This window comes from Rana temporaria, chromosome 6, assembly GCF_905171775.1.
Source record: "Rana temporaria chromosome 6, aRanTem1.1, whole genome shotgun sequence".
Lineage (NCBI taxonomy): Eukaryota > Metazoa > Chordata > Amphibia > Anura > Ranidae > Rana > Rana temporaria.
In genome coordinates this window covers 106,658,842-106,679,898 of record NC_053494.1, presented here as the reverse complement: position 1 = coordinate 106,679,898, position 21,057 = coordinate 106,658,842, and the positions used below count along the sequence as shown (strand labels likewise).

Here is a 21,057-nt window from a genome sequence, read left to right as displayed (position 1 = left end):
TTCTCTCAGCTTCCCGAGCAGAGAGCTGAAGACTGTCGGTCAACAGCTCTCCGCTCTGCCCTGCTCACTGGAGTGCTGAGCTGTGGAGGGGCGGGGAGCAGCCGTCTCAGGTTCTTGGCAGCTGGCTGAGATGGGTATCTGTCCAGGCATTTGGCAGATCCAGACTTTGCCATTCCAGGACTGATTTCTGTGACATCAGCAGAGAGTGGACTTCAGCCCGCTCTCTGCTGAACACGGGTCACAGGAGTGCAAAACGAATTTTGGTTACATTTTTTTTATTTATTTTTTACATATATGTGGGAATAGGCCTGGTCTTAAATTGTACATGATTTTATTTACCAGTAATTGACAAGACTAAAATATGTGAAATGTGTTTTTTCTTTTTCCTTTTTTTTTAGAGATCTTGTTCACAGACAAACAGCTAGTGCCGTTGTTCAGCACATGTCCCTTGGAGTTTATGGTTTTGGCTGTGAAGATTCTTTAAATCATTTGTTAAATTATGTATGGCCCAATGTGTTTGAGACATCTCCTCATGTAATCCAGGCTGTCATGGGAGCGCTTGAAGGCCTTAGGGTTGCTATTGGGCCATGCCGAATGCTGCAGTATTGCTTACAGGTATGTCCAGAGGTTTTGTTTTTTTCTGTTTGGATTTTGGGGGTAAAATTAAATAACTTTACTGATGCGTGAAATGCAAATTCTGGGGGACTTACAACCCCACTTGCTCACAAGGATCGAGGGAAAAACATGCATGTTTGGAGGAAAAAAAAAACTCTTTCCCCCCCCCCCCCTCTCTTTTCAATCAAAGCCAGTGTTTATAGTAATATAACACACTTAAACTCTTGGCTCATTTTTGTAATCTCTCTCCCCCCCCCCCCCCCAATCCAATAGCAGCTGTATAAATATCCTAACTGGACATAATGGCTATATCACAAGAATTCAGCTCTTGCCTGGATCATTGAAATAACATAAACCCCCTCAGCGTAAATTATTAAACAAGTCAATATAAAAAAACCATAAGATCATATAGTAAAATTAAATAAAAGTAAAATGCAATTTCATATTAATCAATACACCACCACAAATGTACAGATCTCCATTATTGGTGGTATGAAAGTGCTAGTGCTTCAAAACCTGACGGATGGATGTAAAAATTTACTACCCCCCATTCAAACATTCAAACTGTGGATGGGGGAGGGGGGGGGGGGAAATCTTCCCCTCACTTAATGTATTGTATTGTATTGTATTGTATTCTGACAGTGAGGAAACAAAGGGTATCATTGATGTACGAGTAAAAGTTGGGCACATGGACTTCAAGTAACCCTTCCTTGCCAGATATACTTTGGTGAAAGAACTGTTCCGTTCATCTACCCATCTGCATTTGATGTTTGGGAAATGTGTGATTACTGGATAAGTAGGGATGATGTGCCTGTGGTATCTCAGGATGGAGAGCGGCGGTAGGAGCTGGTAAACCTGACTCCTTCGTTTTCTGAATGGATATTGACTCTGTCCATCCACATAACCGAAACATCGTATCCTCCTGTGATTGCGACGTCTCAGTTAATGAATGAAGAGAAGCCGCTGTCTTTTCTTTATCATCAGTGCAGCGGAGGCTGCCGAGAAAGGGACTGGGGATTTTGTGTCCTAGTCCCTTTCCCTGTCTCAAAGGGGAGATGTCAGAGGTCTGTTAAAGTGGAGGTTCACCCAAAAAAATCATTTAACAGTAGATTGGGCCTAATTACGGGAAGCAGAATCGGGCGTTTTGATTAAAATCAATGCAGTACTTACCTTTTTTGAGATAGATGTTCTCCCGCCGCTTCCGGGTATGGGCTGCGGGACTGGGCGTTCCTATTTGACAGACTTCCGACCGCAGCTCAGGCTGACTCGAGGGGGGAAGATGTGATTTTAAAATTTATATTTGTTAAAGTAGAAATTTTATTACCTTCACTGCAGCAATGCTTTGTCTCGTAGCTCCCCTCACTGGCCGATAACCTCTTCAGCTGGTTGTCTTCAGGTTCACGATCTTTGGCAGTTTTGATTTGGCTGGGCTGAGTCAATGACACTCCTGCACATGCACTGGAGGTCATTTGTCTCTGCAAATTAATGGACACTGGCCAAAAATCCTTGCTCGGGTATGTAGTCCTTCCAAGCTCAGCTAAACCTCAGTTTGTGCTAGTGTCTGAAGGTGTTGGATGTGAGTCCTTGGGTCTCAAGATTATTTTGCTGGACTTTGTGCCAATTACTCCTAGCCTGTTTACACCCTTGATAGGGCAGAGGTGGACTTATCCAGATTGGTCACTACAGCTAATGGTACCTGAACTTAATACAGGCACAGTCTTTAATGTCTAATGGTTCAGGAGAGTGATCTCTCCCCCACAGAGGAGAATGTAGTCCCCATAGGCTCTGTGGGGCATGTCCAGTGTGATTTGTGAAGATTGTGTCTTCTCTGAGATAGTGGAGCAAATGGCAGTTCCTCTTGACAGTGTTCCCTGTATAGTGGATCTGTTTTTGGGGATTTTTGCACACCGCCACGGCTTTTGTTGCCCAAGTACAAAGGGGGGGGGGGGACTGGCATGCGTGTGCAATAGGTAACATCATTGCATGTCTGACACTTTTCCCTGTCCCCTGGACACAGTACTTGAAGCACCTGAGCAAGTAGGGGAGGACCTCCTGCAAAGTTTACTTTGCAATGACTCCCTCTTAGGGTCATATTATTTCTGAATCCATGCCCTCATGTGAAACTTCCGCAGCTTCAGGGTCACCATCTTCCACTTTTGTGTCAAGGGTGGAATTTCTGCAGCCATATCTGGGCGGAGGAAATATTTAAGGAAATTCCTTTGGAAGACTTGGAAGCTGTTGAGGATCACATATCTTCTGTATAAATCCTTCAGGCACCCAATATCCAGGTCTGGGACTTTCACAGGCAAAAAAACAAGGGGGACTTCTTGGTTGATGTGGTACACACTAACCAAGTTACTGGCATTCCTTTTTCTAAAGTTACTGGCTTTAAATCATGGTGGCTGCCAATTGTTCCCAAGTATATTTCCAGTACACCCTCACAAGAAGTGATATGTATGCTAATTGTGCTCACCTAGAGAAGCTGCATTTACCACCAAAGCATTTTGCTCACCAGTACACCATGGAGGAGGCATTCTTCAAGAAATGAGGCTCTCCGGCATTTGACCAGGCTTTTTACCTTTTTAAATAAGACCATGAGGGTCTCTGTGGGTGAGGTCCTGGTCTTCCGCAACTAGCATCAGAGGTTTGAGGCCCTCTTCAAGCTATTCATAGTCCATTCCAGAGAATCCAATCCAGAAGGTCCTGCCATTTGGAAACTCCTAGAAGATTTTCTGAGAGCCCAGAGTTTTGCAGTGGATGCCTTGGAAGATTACATAAGGCAGATTTCAAGCATGGGACCCATGTCTGTCCACGTGAGAAGGGTCCTGTTGCTCAAGTGAAAGTTGGCAGATCGTCTCTGCAAGAAATATTAAGAGGTACTCTTACCCCCCTTTTAAGGTGAAGGTTACCTTTCGGAAACCAGTGACACCTTTAAATTCCAAAAATTAGTTCCCCTGCCACAAATTGGACTGCTGTCCTAGGAGATCATCACACTTGTGCCAAAAGTCTCACAGCCTCTATTCCAGCCCACTTCAGTCCATCAAGGGGGCTTCCAGACATCAGTGAATATCAAGGATGTCTACCTACACATCATAATTTTGGAGGATCTATATGATCAGTTTATGGCACTGCCTTTCAGCCTGTCCACAGCCCCCAGGGTGTGTTCTAAGATGTTTGTATGGTCCTCAACCACTTTGGAACCAGAGCCAAGTAGAAACTTGCTCTTCATAATAGTACGGGAAAATAAGCTGACAAATTGACCTAGAAAGTGGCTCAGCAAGCAGCCTGACACCCGTAGGTAGAACAAAGTCGGAATCCCCATCTAAATGAAGATTTGAACTTCACATAAACTTGAACAGCTCGGACAAAATTCATAGAATAAAGCACCTTCTTGGGATCTTTTGGGTTAGGACAAATGTCCTGATTTAGGTGGAACAAAGGAACCACCTTGGGTGAAAATGAACCAGGATAGGTTCCTTGCAGGAAAGCATCGCTAATTCTCAGACCCTGTGAGCAGAGGCAATGGCTACCAAAAGTACATCCTTTAGTCATAAGGAATGACCAGGATCAGTAGACTCAGACTGAGTGACTGGGGAATGAACTCACACTGGTCCCCTCATGGAAAGCATCCTTCCTTTGGGCATTCGCTGAAAGAGCAAGGGGCCTGGAGGGTCGGTGGGGGACCCCAGAAGAGGCTTGGGACTGCTCTGTGCAAAACCATTACACATAGCAGGTAATTTTTACTGACAGGCTATGGACTGGAATGGTTTCAGCGGATTGGAGACTGGGAATTAGGCTAAATGGTCTAACATCAATAGTATGCAAGCTCTTGAAGGAGATAAGGGACTATATACAACATTTTGGTAACAAACGGTATCATTGGCAATAATCGGCATGGATTCATGAAGAATTGTTCTTGCCAAACCAATCTATTAGCCTTCTATGAGGAAGTGAGTTGCTCTCTAGATAAAGGAAGGCCCGTAGACGTGGTGTATCTGTATTTTGCAAATGCATTTGACACAGTTCCCCATAAACGTTTTCTGTACAAAATAAGGTCCGTTGGCATGGACCATAGGGTGAGTATGTGTATTAACTGGCTACAAGGGCGAGTTCAGAGGGTGGTGATAAATGGGGAGTACTCGGAATGGTCAGGGGTGGGTAGTGGGGTCCCCCAGGGTTTTGTACTTGGGACCAATCCTATTTCAATTTGTTCATAAACGACCTGGAGGATGGAATAAACATTTTAATTTCTGTATTTGCGGACAATACTAAGCTAAACAGGGCAATAACTTTGCAGCATGTGGAAACCTTTGCAAAAAGATCTGAACAAATTAATGCACTGCCCATGGATAGTGTTTTTTTTTTTTTTTTCTATTAAGTAAGCACCTGAGCGACCACAACATACAGGGAAATACAATGTAATACTGACATATAATCACATACAGGTTGAACTTGTGTCTTTTCTCTTCCGTTCATAGACGGACACAGCCTTCATTGACATTAGGGTTATGCTTCTTCCTACCAGGAGAGTTTAGGCAGAATTTAACAGCACTTAAAGTGTTAAAACCTTTCCTTCGTGCCGCTCCTCCCAGGGGGCGTGGCTCCCCAGGCATAACCCACACCCTGCTCTAGGAGCCTCAGTCTTTTTCTGCCTAACGACAGGAGAGGAGTCAGGCGCTTCTGGAGTCCCTGTACTCTGGAGTTTTTTTTCTTGCGATTTTTCTCGCTTTTATTATTTTGTTCCTGCATTTTTGAATCCTGTGATTCTTCTATCAACAGCCGACTGGGTGACAGGCTGGGTCTTGACTCTTGTAGTCCCCCCATGTTCGGCCATCGAGCGTGTGCCGGCCCTTAGCTCAGCTCTGGGTCATCCACGACAGGCCCCATTGCTCCAGAGGTGGCCGGGGAACTACATGTTCCAGGACACACATATGACCAGTCTCTATGGCCTTGTGACACTGTGTCCGGCCGACAGCCATGCCGTTGGTGGACGTTGGTTCTGTCCGGGATACCTCCAGCCGGTAGTCGCAGGACAGGTAAGTAGTGGCCCCTTGCCCTGGCAAGGTGGTATGGCTGGTGTTTTTCCCTGGAGAGGTCGACTGGGGGTCTGCCCTGCTTTCCTCTCTTCCCTTCCTCTCCCTCCTTCCTCTGACTGGGTAGCGGTTGTGAAGGGGGGCCTCCTGGGTTTTCTTTATTACCACCGGGGCCCCGTGTGTTGGACTGTGTTGTTACTCTGTGGGCTGCTGCTGTGTGCTACTGTGTTGTATGAGGCGTTTGGTGCATCACTGGGGATTTTTAACTGCGCCACGGCATCCATTTTGCCGTGGTCGCGATTTACATAGCTCGGCAGCCATTTTCCTGTAGCCCGTTGGTGATTTTTACCTCACAACGTTAGCCATCTTGGGAATATCTTGGCCTCTTGTGACAGTTTTAGTGCTCTGAAGCGCCGTGATTCTTCCCTGAGGTGACAGGCACAGCACAGCCAGCACATCGGAGCACACCTCAGGTTTTCAGCTCTCTGCAGCTGGGTGGGGTGGTGTGTCCCTGGGAGGCCTCTGCTTCTATTTTTGCAGCCAGGAGGTGTCCGGTGGGTTGTTCTGTCTTGCAGTACACAGCGGTGGGGCAACATGGAAACTGTACCTGGTGTTTCTGCCCCAGCAATGCCTGAGTTATACTTTAATCCCCCTGCTCCTGCCGCATCTGTTGAGGCAATGTTGGCTGTCCTTGAGGCGTTTCTCGCCAGGTTTGAAGCAGCTAGTGCCCAGAAGGGGGGTACAAGGCATCCCCTCCCTGAGCCTGCGTCTGGGGATGTCTTTGACACAGACTCCTTGCTTGCTGTTGTTTCTGGTTCTGTAATGTCAGATGATGCAGGCTTAACCCACATGGACTGTGAGGATGACTCTGCCTCAGGGTCAGTAAATGATGGGGTATGTTGGAGCTTTATTTCTGCGGTGCGTGATACTCATAAACTTGAGGATTTGGCGGGAGCACCAGTTGTGCCGGTCCCTTTTGGGTTCCGCAAGCCGCCCAGCACCGCAAAAAAGTATTTCCCTGTATTTCTTATTTGGAGCATTTGCTATGTAAGGAATGGGACACGCCACAAAGTTTTTGCTGTTCCTAAAAACTTTGCGGTCCGTTGCCCCTTTGAGGAGGTCTTTAAAAAAAAAAGTGGGTCTCTCCTCCGTCAGTGGACCCTCCTGTGTCCAGACTGGGTAAAGCCACCACATTGCCTGTGGAAGGGGCTCCTGCTTTTACGTACCCCACTGATAGGAGAGTGGGGTCTGTGGCCCGCTCTGTGTTCAGTTGTAAGTTCGGCTGTGAGACCGGTCGTGGCCGAGTCTCTGGTGTCGCAGACACTGACTGGATGGGCAAAGTTGTTGCTGGAGGAGCAGGATGCTTCCGAGACCTGCAAGGACCTGGCTGAACAATTGGTTCAGGGTCTAGAATTTGTCTGTTGTGTCGGCCCTGGATACGCTTTCCTTGCTTTTCAGAGCCTCCGCCTATGTGGTGGTACTACGTCGCCTTGTGTGGCTAAAATGCTGGTCTGCGGACAAATCCTCCGAGAAGGTCTTGGTGGATTTGTCTTTTTAAGGGTGAGCGGCTTTTTGGGGCGTCCCTGGATGACATAAAGGATGCCACAGGTGGTTAGAGCACACTGCTCCCACAGTCTGGGAAGGGCAAGGAGCCTCGCCGTAGGCAAGGGACCTCCTTTACTACCCCAAAGCGTTTTTTTTTCTTGCGCCCAGTGCAGCAGGAAAAAGTTTGCAAGGTGCTAAGGCGCCCGCTGCAGGGCAGAAGCGCCCCTGGTTCCGCAAGCCTAACAAGTCTGTGGACAAACCTGCTTCCGCATGATGGTCTGCCCCCACCCGGGTCTCGGGTGGGCGGCCGGCTTCGCAAATTCGCGCCTTGGTGGAGGTCTCTCCTCTCCGACCATTTGGGTTTGCAAAGTAGTTTCCCCGGGGTACAAAATAGTTTCTTCGGACCGGGTCCCGTGCACGCGACCCCACAGCTGGGCTTAAAGAGCCACGTACGTGCCCAGCCGTGCCATTCTGCCGACGTTTATAGTCTGTAGGGGGTCCTTAAGTGGTTAACCAGTAAACATGATTTCAGTCTTACCTTTTGTAAAATGCTGAGGCAATCGGCCTAGATAATTACCAACTTGGAGTAAGCACTGGTCACTAGGGCTTGAACCCATATAAATGAATGATTCATTAGAAATTACTGACACATCTACCACTATCTTGGTAAACCCATCATTTAGTCTAAACTGTGTTAACCGCTTACAGGTTGGAGTTAAGTAGTTGATTTGCCATTATAGATTTTGGTTGGGACTGGTGGTTTTACATAGGCCTAAAGTTAACGCATTTTCTGTTTTCTTTTAAGGGCCTTTTCCATCCTGCAAGAAAAGTCAGGGATGTTTACTGGAAAATCTACAACTCCATATACATTGGGTCACAAGATGCTTTGATTGCCCATTATCCCCGTATCTACAACGATGAGAAGAACACTTATATTCGTTATGAGCTTGACTACATCTTGTAAAACGCTCTTTCTTCTTTTTTTTTTTTTCTTTTTCTTTTTTTTTATGTTTTGTCTTTTGTATTGTTCTTGCTGGCTGGTGTTAGTGCTCACCTATGAAAATGTTCGATAGCATGTATTTGGGCAAGGCTGCTTAAGGCATAGCTATTACAAGTAGATGTGGCCAACAAAAGCTGAAATTTCTTTATACAAGCCGGGTCTGTTTTAGACATCCATTCCTATTTTACAATGCGTACCTGAGGAAATAAAAATTTTATGTGTAAATTACCTGCTACTTTTTTTTTTTTATTGTTATATAGACTTTAAATGGCCTGTATATTTCTGCAGTGCATTTTAAGCTGAAAAGTGATCAGTTTGCTTATTCTGACACCATTTTGGGTTCTCGAAAGCTCAGAGTTGGGTAAATATTAAAGATAAAAGCACTCTGATGCCTTTGGAGTACATGACTATATGTCCAGCTATTTAGTAATTAGCAAATTTTCACTGACAGAATGAAGTTTAGTCACCAAGGTGTAAGAGAAACCCATTTATATCATTAAACTCAGGAGGGAATGAAAAGCAGCTAGAGCTGAATTGACATCACATATGTCAGAGCTGCTGGTATGTGCCAACAATAAAGTATATTAACTTGGAAGTGTTGTAAGGATTTCCTTGATATTTAAGGTTTTCAGTTTCTGCAACAGAATCAGGATAAGTAATATATTTTGTTACATAAAATTCCTAGTAGGCACTTGCATTAATCTGGATTGGAATCAAATCTGTTTAGGGTAAAAGTGTGACCATCAATCGCGAGGCCTGATACACGCTTATAATTATAAGACGGCTTATTCAAATTAAGATGTCATGGATGCATATATATTTCTTGGTATGGGTCTTTGCCAAACTACTTTTAATGACTGCTCCATAGCACATCAGATGGACAGTTACTCATTTTGTATAATTGGCATCCCAGCTATGACAAGCCAATCTTTTTTTTTTTTTTTTTTTTTTGGGATACTGAGCTTAATTTTGTGTCCAACCCCAAAGCAGGGTTTTCCAGTCTTCTGTTTTTATAGCTTTGATTTATCATTTTAAATATCCATTGTCGATTCTAACAGAGCAGAACTTTTCTTTTTTTTTATTTAAGAAAAAAATTGTGACAAAATTGTTGCATAAACTTTCTTTATCAATCGGTAGCAATTTAAATGAAAGGGCACGTTTGTAAACGTTGCTTTGACGGTTTAGAGAATTTACAAGGTAAACTCAAGGTTGCAACACAACATACAATTGTGAATATAAAATGTCTTTTCTGTATGCGTTTTGATATTGTAGGTTGCAAAAGAATAAAATGCAAATTAAATAATAAAACCACAAGAACCAAACATTTTGATGTCTTTACAGTCCTGAGATTATTAGTAGTGTTACAGGAGGGGAGAGAACCTGATAACTATAAGGTAATATAAGCAAAAAACTGCGCTAACCAGAAAAACATATAATCAGGTGTAAAAACAAGAAAGCTGCAATTACATGATACAAATACAAATGGAAAAAAGAGAACTGCGCCAACTAATAAATATACTCAGCAAGCAAGGCAGGTATAAATATAACAGAATGAACAAAAGTCCAAATAAAAGTTGAATATTGAATGGATGCCTCAGATATTGAAAATCAGGACGAACACCCAGGTGCAGTTATCATCCATGGAGACCACCACCACATGGAGAGCAGATTGCAGATAAACAGCAGTGTATAATGATCCAACAGCAAGATGGAACCAGGGTTAACAGAACCACAGTGGGGTTATCCTAAGAATGTGAAGACTCAGATCCGTATCAGACGACCGATCCGTGGGTCATAACATAATTGAAAGAAAACCGGACCATAGCGAGGTAACGTTTAAAAACCAGGTTTAATAAGTATAGAATCCTACTCGCAGACATCCGTGAAATGTAAGCATGTATAAACAAATTCCGGGTGGCACAATAGGAGCCCTTCCTCCTTGCATTGAACGCGGTGACATGGGACGGCGTGCAGTGACGTCGACGTCACCGTGTTCAATGCAAGGAGGAAGGGCTCCTATTGTGCGGGCCGGCATTTGTTTATACATGCCAGACATCCGTGAAATGTAAGGAGTAGGATTTTATACTTATTAAACCTGGTTTTTAAACGTTATCACGCTATGGTCCGGTTTTCTTTCAATTATGTTATGACCTACGGATCGGTCGTCTGATACGGATCTGAGTCTTCACATTCTGAGGATAACCCCACTGTGGTTCTGTTCACTCTGGTTCCATCTTGCTGTTGGATCATTCTACACTGCTGTTGTTTATCTGCAATCTGGTAAGCTGCTCTCCATGTGGTGGTGGTTTCCACGGATGTCAAGTGCACCTGGGTGGTGTTCGTCCTGATTTTCAATATCTGAGGTGTCCATTCAATATTTAACTTTTATTTGGACTTTTGTTCAGTCTGTTATCTTTATACCTGCCTTGCTTGCTGAGTATATTAGTTGGCGCAGTTCTCTTTTTTTTTTTTTTTTTTCCCAATAACTATAAGGTATTGGTATAGACTCTTTCAGAAAGAAGTTGGCAATAAATATTACTATGCAGTGGTAGGAAAATATAGAACATTTTGCACTGGTGACGGTGTTTTTTTTTCTAGTGAATTTTTTTTATTTTATTTTTTCTGTGTGGGGTTCAACTGTGTAAGGGGTAAATTTGAACTGGCTAGTGTAAACCTTTTGAGGAGAATAGTGCCTAGAACTAGCAAGCCCCTGTGCAAAAATGTTTTATAGCAAGTTTCAACATCTGTAGATTTTTTGCATACTTGGAACCTCTTTGATGCTAGTGTTTGTAAACCTCAGACATGAAATCTGAACAAAGCACACTCTTCTATACTGTGTAACTGTTCCTAGGCAAAGCGTGAAGTGATTTTGCTTTGCTGCCTCTTTTCTCTGTTATTTGTCTGCACCCCTTCTGACAGCTTTTCCCCCCAACACCGAGAGCCTTTCCACCAATCCTTCTCAGAGCTCTTCTCCTTTTGTGCAGCACACTTAATGCAAATCCACACCCCTGCTTTGTCCTACTGAGAGATGTTGACTGATTCTGTATTCTGCCTGTTGTAGAAGGCTGTACAGGAAAGCTATGGCTGCGGATAAACGGTACACCTTATGTATAAGGATTTGTTTAATCTGTGCATCCTCTGCAAAAAAAGGTTAGCGCAAGGTGCTGAGGGAAAAGAGACGGTAGCTAAATGAAATTTGTACATGCAATTTGCTAACTTCTCTCCTTTACTAGTTGCCTGGCTGTCATGCTGATAACAATTTCAAATTTTTTACTGACCTGAAATAAGTATGCAGTGATCTCTGTAATAAGCAATTAGTGTTTAAAAAGTAAAAAATAAATTGCAATTCTCTCCCCATAGTACAGCGTCACTATGGTTATGCACTTATGTTAAAAAAAAAAAAATGGAATTGTAAGTAAAGTAATTCCATCTATCAAGGGGGAAAAGTATTTGATCTGCTGATTTTGTACGTTTGCCCACTGAAAAATGATCAGTCTATAATTTTAATGGTGGGTTTATATTAACCATGAGAGATGGGGAAAAAAGTTATAAATTGATTCACATTTTAATGAGTGAAATAAGTATTTGATCCCCTATCAAGCAGCAAGATTTATAGCTCCTAGGTGTGTTCTATACAGGTAACGAGCTGAGATGAGGAGCTGTTAAAGGCCAGGTTCACACTTGTACGACAAATGGTCGGACATTGGGAGCTCATGTCTCGTTAAGAGTGAAAATCAATGTTTCCCTAATGAGAGCCGTCTTAACTTGTACGACACAAGTCTGTCTGACTTTGAAAATCCTTCCTGCACTACTTTTGGTCTGACGTTGATCCTACTTCAGCCCCTTGAATATCACTAAAGTCGGATTGCGGTCTTAAAGCAGAGGTCCGCCCAATTATTTATTTTTTTTTCTAAAGTCAGCAGCTACAAATACTGCAGCTGCTGACTTTTTAAAATAAGGACACTTGCCTGTCCAGGGTGCCCGCGATGTCTGCACCCAAAGCCAATCTCTCCCTTGGCTTTTGGATGCTGTCGCCGCCATCTTCACTTCTTGGTTCCCTACTGCGCATGCGCGATCCGAATGGTCCCTGCTGTCTTCTGCGACCTGTTTGTCTCCCAGAAGACAGCAGAGGGGTGTGGATATGGGACTGGATGTTGCGTAGATACCTGTAGATAATGCGGCTATCTTTGCCCAGAAGTGGGAGCAAATACCTGTATTAAACGGGTATCTGCCCCCCCGGAAGGTGCTAAATGTTACACCGGAGGGGGGAGGGTTCCTGAAAAGTGGAAGTTCCATTTTTGGGTAGAACTCTGCTTTAACTAATCCGACTTTGGCATGCAACTTGTGCTCTGTTCTTGAAGGGGATCTCCCACACCAAAATTGAAACAAAATGGCATGGGTTCCCCCTCTAAGACCATACTGGACCCTTCTGGCATGGAATTTAAGGGAAACCCCCCCCATGCTTGAAAAACGGAGCATGCAGCCTGGCAGGTCTAGAAAAGGGGTGGGGACAAGCGACAGGGGCCCCCTCCTGAACTGTACCGGGCTGCATGCCCTCAACATGTGGGGTGGTGCAGGGGGGGGGGGGGCCTCTGTGTTCCCCATCCCAAAACACCTTACCCCCATTAATGTTGATGGGGACAAGGGCCCCTTCCCGACAACCCTGCCTGTTGGTTGTCGGGGTTTGCGGGTGGGGGACTTGTTGGGATCTGGAAGCCCCCTTTAACAGGGTGGGGGTCCCCTTTATGTGAATAAGTATCGGGTACATTTTACCCCTACTCATGCACCTTTAAAAAAAAAAACACGCAGTGCACAGGTTTTTTTAAAGTCATTTTTATTAAGGCGGCTCCAGCATCTCTTCCAATTTTCTTCTCCCCCTCTCTGGCTCCTCTGCCTCCTTCGCTGATGTCTTCTGCCAGTTCTTCTCTCCTCTCTAGGTCTTTTCCGCTGATGTTTTCTAGCCCTCTCCATTTCTTGTCTGCTGTCTTCACCCTCTGTTCTTCCGATGTTGACTCAACTCTCTCTCCCAGTGTTGGGTGCGAGGTGTGCCACTACTTATATTGGTGTCAAGTCATCGCGAGGCCCTGCGCCTTATGACGTCACTGTCCCATCATGCCCTTGGCGGTAAGTCATAAAGGGTAGGGCCCCCAGATGACATCACTTGGTGACCCCACCACCATGCCATTGCAGAGGAATTCGCAGCTGGTGTTATACTCCAATCAAAATGAATGACTGAACATAACTGATATACAACAATGATGGATGAATAAAACGGTAAACTGAATAAGAGTGCAAATAAATACAAATAGGTGACTATAATGTGAGTTATATCACATTGTATGAATGGTGGATGGAACCGCAAGATTGTCCAATTGGACAAAGTGCAACTGCGACTCAGTCCAAGAGGTGATGCAATTTAATCAAAAGAAAGTGCTGGGTGCTAAATGACAGCAGGTGGCAAGGTGACTTGTTGGTAAATCTTTGGTGTATGGTGACACCCAAAGGTGTGCTAGCAAATTACCTTACGGCTGCACGGTAAGCAGCATTCAATAAAACCAATGGATTAACTCGGGGGTAGAGGGGATAACTCCTATCCGTCCTTTGAGTAGTGTGGCGCCTAGGGGGTTAAGGCTTCCTTCCATGCTGTGTGGTCAGCAAGGTAGATGGCTCCAAAGTGTGTTACCAGGCAGGGTAGAGAAAACATAGAGGAGGCTCTCTAGTGTAATATGTTTTAAACACTCAGCGGTTCTTTCAAACATATAACAAACAGGGTACTCCCATTTAAAACCGTAATGTATATCAGAAATGAGCAGCGAGCTCACACTGTGCAAACGTCACCAGAAGTGTAAACATTTACAAGTGGTTTATTGATATTGTGTGTGAGTCTCAATTTACTACCACAGCTGATGAAGCGACGGAACCCAGGGCCTTGGTAAATATATACGTCATGGTTTGTCATCACTGTGTTTTCTCTGTTGTTGGGTTTCACACTAATATTATCAAGCAGGTGTGCCAGAGGGGTTAAGACCGTTCTTGGGGTTGAGAGGCAGAGTACAGAACCAAACATACATTAAGGGGCTCCTCCGAGGGTAGTGCTCCAATTAATATAGGAAAAAAAGATTTAAAAAAATATCAAACTACCATCACCAGTGGCGGAACTACCAGTGTCACAAAGGTCGCACTTGTGACCAGTTCCTGGCATTCAGCTACTGGGCTCAGGGGGGAAGGGCCTTGCATGGGGGCCCTGAAGGTTCTGCTGGGAAGTATAACGTTAGTGTATACTTCCCAGATAACTTATTCCATGTTTAACCTTTTTACAACCGCACTATAGCCAAATGATGGCTACCGCACGGTTGCAAATTGCAGAGAGTGTGTCATATGACGTCATCACCATGATCGCGCTCCTTGCGACACAGATCATAGTAAAGAGCAAATTACAGCAGTGCTCTACCACATGATCAGCTGTGTCTTATCACAGTGTAATAGGATTTGCCAGTTATTGGCATTCCTCTCCTCATGCTGACAGTGCGTGAGGAGAGCAGATAACCAGCAAATCCACACGGGGGATGATATCTACACTGAAACTAAGAAAAACAATTTTTTTCCCAAATTTACGTTATTTTTCCGTTTGTTTAGCATAAAATAAAAAACAGTGGTGATTATATATCACTAAAATAAAACTCTATCTCAAAAAAATGATAAAAATTTTGTTTGGGTACATTGTTGCATGACCACGCAATTGTCATTCAAAGTGCAACAGTACTAAAAGCTTTAAATTGGCCTGGGCGGGAAGGAGGTAAAAGTGCCCAATAGGCAAGTGGTTAAGGCCTCATTCAGATGGGTGTATGAGGGTGGATAGGCTGCTGGGTTCAGATGTGGCTAAACACTGCCTCTGGACGCAGCACTCTGTTCTTTGACTGCATACAATGGATGACTAATCACCTTCAGCTAGTTTCGGCCAATCGGTCTCAGAACCTGCTTCCTTAGCTGGGATTTGCCTGGAGGAGAATCGGGAAGACAATAGCAAATGCTCCGAGCCCACCCTTTTTGGAAAACAATTAGAGCCTAAATACCTTAAAGAGGACCTTCAGTCATTTTTTCAACTTTCCATCTATAAAATCTTCTGCCCCTGTTTATTTATTTTTGTAAAACTTATTTTATTGAGTTCAGTCACATCTTACAGTTTAACAATACTCGTTGGTGACGTACATTTTCCCTTACAACAAAACAACAAAGAAAAATCCAAAGGTAGCCAAAACAAGTAAAGCATAAGAAGGTTATTCTTGAGAGTAGGGTGGATGGCTCGCCTGCCCTCCTCAGTTATCTAAGCACAGCGTGTTTCGGGCTCTGGTATTGCCACGGGTGGAGAACCACCCTAGGCGGTTCCAGGGGCAACCCTAACCAGGGTCTACGCCGGAGGAGGGCTGCCATTCAAGGCCTCCAACAACCGCCCCCCAGCGCACCTTCCAGGTCCCCGCATTTCACAATGAGAATCACAGCACTGACGCTATCACTCAGGGCGCACACACGTGGGTTGTGTGCCCTGCCGTGCATAGCCATCTCAGCATTTCGGGGGCATCAACCATGTCAACAGCAACAACTGTAAAAGTGCTTAACCATATAGAAAAAAATAATACAAATAAAAGAGAGAGAGAAAGATCGGAATCTCACCAAAGATGCATGAGGGATCCACCCCGTCCGCACCGGGCCACCAGTCGCCAGGCTATTGCGTTGAAAGAAAAAAAACGGTTATGTTAAGCAATTTCCGCGGTCTACGCTCCATATCATGGGGGGTTTACATTTCTGTTGTAAACCAGAGTTGGGTCCGCTAACTTTAGCAGAGATTTGTCCAAACTAGAGGGGATATAATTGGGGTCTGAAAAATTATCTGTCCAGAGAATCCATCGGGCAGTGTGCGCATCTCTAGTGCCTTTACAGGTTGTGATCAATTCTTCCGCTCCCCTGACCTAATTTATCCTGCGTATCCACTCCTCCCTGTTTGGTATCTGCGTTTTCTTCCAGTAAATCGGAATTAGCCGCCTAGCGGCATCGAGCAGGTGAGGAAGTGCGCTCTTTTTGTAACGACTAATAGGCATGGGAGGGATGTGCAAGAGAAAGTGGGTCGGAGAGAGGGGGATGTCTATCCCCAAAACTTCCTTAACCAGATCTCTAACGTCTTCCCAGAAAGGTGCAATTATAGGGCATTCCCACCACAAATGTAAAAGGATTCCTCTGCCTCCACAGCACCGGTCAGAGATGGCAGGGTACATCCGTGCCAAATCCACGGGGACCCTGTACCAGGGCGACATCAGCTTGTATCTCCTCTCTTGCATTTTAGAGTCGGTCACGCTGGAATGAGTCATCTAAAATAAATTAGTCAGTTGAGGACCCGTGAGCTCTTGCACCAGGTCTCTCCCCCATGCCCGTATACAGACGGGTTTAGACGCAGAGGCCGAGGACCCCAGCAGTTGGTACAATTCCGAGACCATTCGTGCGATTGGTTCGTCCGCTATGAACAGGCCCTCAAAAGGCGTAAGCAATGTAATATCTCTTATTGAGCTACCAGTCTTTTCCAAAAAGTGGTGCAGCTGCCTAGATCTCCAAAAATTCATTAGCGGTTTACCAGGCCTGCCCGTTAAGGATTCGTAGGGTAACAGTTTGCCGTTTCTTAACCGTTTCCCACAGCTAGCATTCTTGTCGTCAATCCACTTTCCAAAGAAGTCTGTGTCCTCCCCGGGGGGAACCAAAGGTACCCACCGAGTGGCGCCAGCGGGGACACGGGGGGGCCAGAACAAATATGCGGTTCATTTTGTCCCACATCCTGAGCGACAGATGTGTCAGGGGGGATGTGTCCCTTGACAGCCCCCTGTGTTCCCTCGAGAGCCACGGGGCATACACCAGATTCCTTCCAGCCATGTATTTTTCCATTGTAACCCATATTTTGGATCGGTCGTGAAAGCGCCAATTGAGGAGCCTCTGTAGGGCTATGGCCCGATAGTATCTCAATAAGTCAGGGACGCCAAACCACCAGAGTGCTTTGGGCGTTTCAGGACCCCTAATGCTATGCGTGGCTTCTGGGAGTTCCATATGAACTTAGTGAACATGTGGGACACGTGGGCGAAGAAGGTCTTGGGTAAGGATATAGGGAGCATCTGCATGTAGAACAAGATCCTAGGAAGGATATTCATTTTTATAATGTTTACTCTCCCCAGCCAGGTGAAGGCGGTTTTCGTCCAGTGTTGCAAGTCTTGTTTGACAGCAGATATTAACTTAGGGTAGTTTGTCGCGTACAGCATGTCAAGGCTGTCTGTTAGTTGTATGCCTAGATAACGGAGGGAGGTTGTAGCCCACGTAAAGGGGAATTCTGATTTCAGTCTGTCTGTCAGGTTTGGGGATAAGCATATGCTGCCCTTGTTGTTTTAACTTTGGATAATAAAACATTTTTCTGCCAGTAAATACTCTTTACAGCCCATTTCCTGTTTCTTGTCTGATCAAAAGCCTAGCCTAGCCTTATGACATTGTGCACAGCTTTCTCTCTCGCTCTCATGAGAGTTTGCCGGGAAGGAAAGAGGGGGTGGGTCATAAGAGGGCAAATGAGAGCTGCAGAGCTGGAGGTGTGCCTCTGTAAATCCAGGAAGTGAACAGGCAGCAGCTTCAGCTGCCCACAGTTAAAATGAATGCAGCCAGACTCAGTGGAGGGAGATTTCTGCCGTATATTTGGCAAGTACAGAATCACAGTATATGTAAAATAATATGCAAAGTGGTTGGAGGGAAGCTTCAGAATGGCAAAGATGTTTTTATTACAAATTATGTGAGTGGACTGCAGTTCCTCTTTAAATGCAGGAGTGCTAGTGTGAATTTAGCCTTAAGCTGGATACACATTATACAACTTTTGTTGTTCAAATTCCTTTAGATTTACCTTCAACTATGAAGTGCACGGGCCTGCCTGATTGCAAGGAATTTTAAAGTGTTGAGGTTTGACCTCATATTATATGGTTTTGGTAAATCTAAAGGAAAGTTGTATACAAGTTTTATAGTCTGAAGCCAACTTTAGAGATTCACAAATGTTCTTAGGCGACCATGTTGTGCGTCAGCTCATTTCAGTTTATCTCTGCTACGCATTTTTCTTTTCTACCACCAGATGGCAATAGAGCTTCTTGAAGACACCAAAGACAGAAGATTACTGTGGAAATTTGCCTTGTATGTGATGATGTCAGAAGTAACGGGTCTGTGTATTGTACACTTCCTGTGTCTGTAGTTCTGCAATCTTGGCAGAGAAGCATAGATTAAGAAAGGGCAGTGACAGACAGTTGTAAGCTGTGTTTGTCACTTGAAGACGTTTTTGTAAACCTCTTTATGCTGGATTCTGCTTTCTGAAAAAGTTTTACATGATAGCAGCCCATTTTCTGCAAGAATGGCTGCAGTGAAACTTACAGACCAGGTAAGAAGATTCATTATTAAAGCCCACAGAATTTGTTTACAGTTTTAAAACTATAACAGGGCTAGAGGCTATTATAGTCATAATCTCTGTAGAAATGATCTGAACAGCGGTGGTTGTATCCTAGTAACCTTTCCGGCTTAACAATTTTCCCAAAATTCATGTTTCAGACTTGGGTAGCTGCTGGTGGGCACATTCACCTACATTTAGCAGGACAGCCCAATGATGATGATGGCAGGGATGCATTTGTATATCTTTTTTTACTGTTATGTAGAATGCAGCAGAAGAAAGGAGACTCAATAACAGGAAGGGGCAGAGCTGAGATCTCAGGGGGGAGAGCTTGTCGCTGTGTCCCCTATAGATATTAAAGCTGGCGAGTGATGCAACATACCAACACCCACCCATACCTAAAATATCAGTTTTCATTTAGCACTGAAGGTTTTTTTGTTTTTTGTTTTCTTATAGAAAATCATGGTGATATTTGTAATTTTTCAATGCACTCATTTTTTAATTTAGCAAACCTAAAGTAAAATTAGTAAAGAAAAATATATAACTGTATAAATGTCACTATTAGTGTTGCAACAATACCATTTTTTTAAGGCAGATACCGATTATGATACTTATTTTTATTGTCATGTGACAATGGCACTAATATGCAGCACTGATGACGCGTGGACTGTCAGTTTTTATAAAAAAAAAAATTGTAAAATTGTATTTTTTACAATTTTATTTTTTTTACAATGCTTTTCTTTTTTGGAGGGGAGTGGGCGGTGTCAGTGTGTATTTTATTTTATGTTTTATTATTTTTACAATTTAACCTTTTCAATATTTAATTATTACAATTCTTTTTATTATTATTTCTTTTTTTTTTAGCCCTGTTGGGCTTTGCTGAGATATCAGGGGTCTTAACAGACCCCGGACATCTGCCTTTTGAGACAGGGAAAGGGACTGAGGACACAGATTCCCCAGTCCCTTTCTCTGTAGCCTCAGCTGCACTGAAGATGAATGGACAGGAGACAGCGGCTCCTCTCCATTCATAAATTGAAGCATCGTAAACAAAGTTTACAATGCTTAGTGACAGTTATGAATGAACAGTCAGTGATCACTGTGCATTTGGAAAAGGAAGGAGCTGGTAAATTACGTTCCGTGCTCAGCTCCCCCTCTGCTGAGCACAGAGGGGGAGCTGAGCATGGAAGGAGAGCGTTGCACATAGGGGGAGCGGAGCACAGAGGGGCATCGGAGCACAGAGGGGGAGTGGAGCACTGAAGGGAACCGGAGCACTGAGGGGGATCGGAGCACGCAGGGGGACTGGAGGAAGATATGGGGGACAGTCAGGGGACAATTGGTGTGGCGCTTGAGGTGTTACCATCACTGATCTCCCTGTATACATTTCAATAATGCAGTACTCGGGAAAATACTCAGTATCGGCACAGATACTAGTATCAGTATCAGTGTAACTCTAGTCACTATACAGATCTGCTTGCTGATAGAGAACAGTCCCATTCAGCACTGTACATTCAGTAAATTAAGTGTTATCTGGCATCATGATAAACATGTAGCTAGTCCCACGATTCTGCGGAGGTAATGTCAAATGCATGGCCTCTCATTATTACTAGAAGATGCAGGTGGAAATATTTAAGTATATTTTTACACATGGATAGCATTTAAATAATGTGTAACTAAATTTTGTTTTGGATAGAGTTGAGAGGGTTAGAACACCTGTCAGGTTTTTATTGCTGTCTGTGTCCCCATTAGAGAGTCACCCTCTCTGTTTGTCCTAATTACCATTATCACACCGTATTTGCGCAGCGGTCTTACAAGCGCACTTTTTTTGGAAAAAATTCACTTTTTTGAATAAAAAAATAAGACAACAATAAATTTGGCCCATTTTTTTTATACATTGTGAAAGATAATGTTACGCCGAGTAAAATGATACCCAACATGTCACGCTTTAAAATTGCGCCCGCTCGTGGCATGGCGTCAAACGTTTACCCTTAAAAAATCTCGATAGGCGACGTTTAAAAATTCTATAGGTTGCATCCTTTGAGCTACAGAGGAATTCTAGGGCTAGAATTATTGCACTCGCTCTAACGATCGCGGTGATGCCTCACTTGTGTAGTTTGAACACCGTTTTCATATGCGGGCGCTACTCACGTATGCGTTCGCTTCTGTGTGCGAGCTCGTCGGGACGGGGCACTTTAAAAAAAAAAATTGTTGTTTTCTTATTTATTTTTATTTATTTTACTATTTTTTACACTGAAAAAAAAAATATTTGATCACTTTTATTCCTATTACAAGGAATGTAAACATCCCTTGTAATAGAAAAAAGCATGACAGGTCCTCTTAATATGAGATCTGGGGTCAAAAAGACATTTAAAAAATGTGCCTTTAAGACGCATGGGCGGGACTGACGTTTTGACGGCACT

At 44.1% G+C, this 21,057-nt stretch overlaps 2 protein-coding genes across 3 annotated transcripts in view; both read left to right on the top strand.

Moving 5' to 3' along the window:
- The window catches only part of SF3B1 (splicing factor 3b subunit 1), a 90,562-nt gene extending 81,047 nt beyond the window's left edge, over positions 1–9,515 (top strand). For both annotated transcript variants that reach the window (XM_040357120.1, XM_040357121.1), the window contains 2 exons: positions 399–615; positions 7,999–9,515. In XM_040357120.1, coding sequence (XP_040213054.1) covers positions 399–615; positions 7,999–8,157 — 376 coding nt within the window. In that variant the 3' untranslated portion in view covers positions 8,158–9,515. The remainder of the gene's footprint in view (positions 1–398; positions 616–7,998) is intronic.
- Positions 9,516–18,216: 8,701 nt separating this feature from the next.
- The window catches only part of ANKRD44 (ankyrin repeat domain 44), a 217,624-nt gene continuing 214,783 nt past the window's right edge, over positions 18,217–21,057 (top strand). The window contains 1 exon segment of the mRNA XM_040357119.1: positions 18,217–18,634. Within this exon segment, the coding sequence (XP_040213053.1) occupies positions 18,608–18,634 (27 nt within the window). The 5' untranslated portion in view covers positions 18,217–18,607.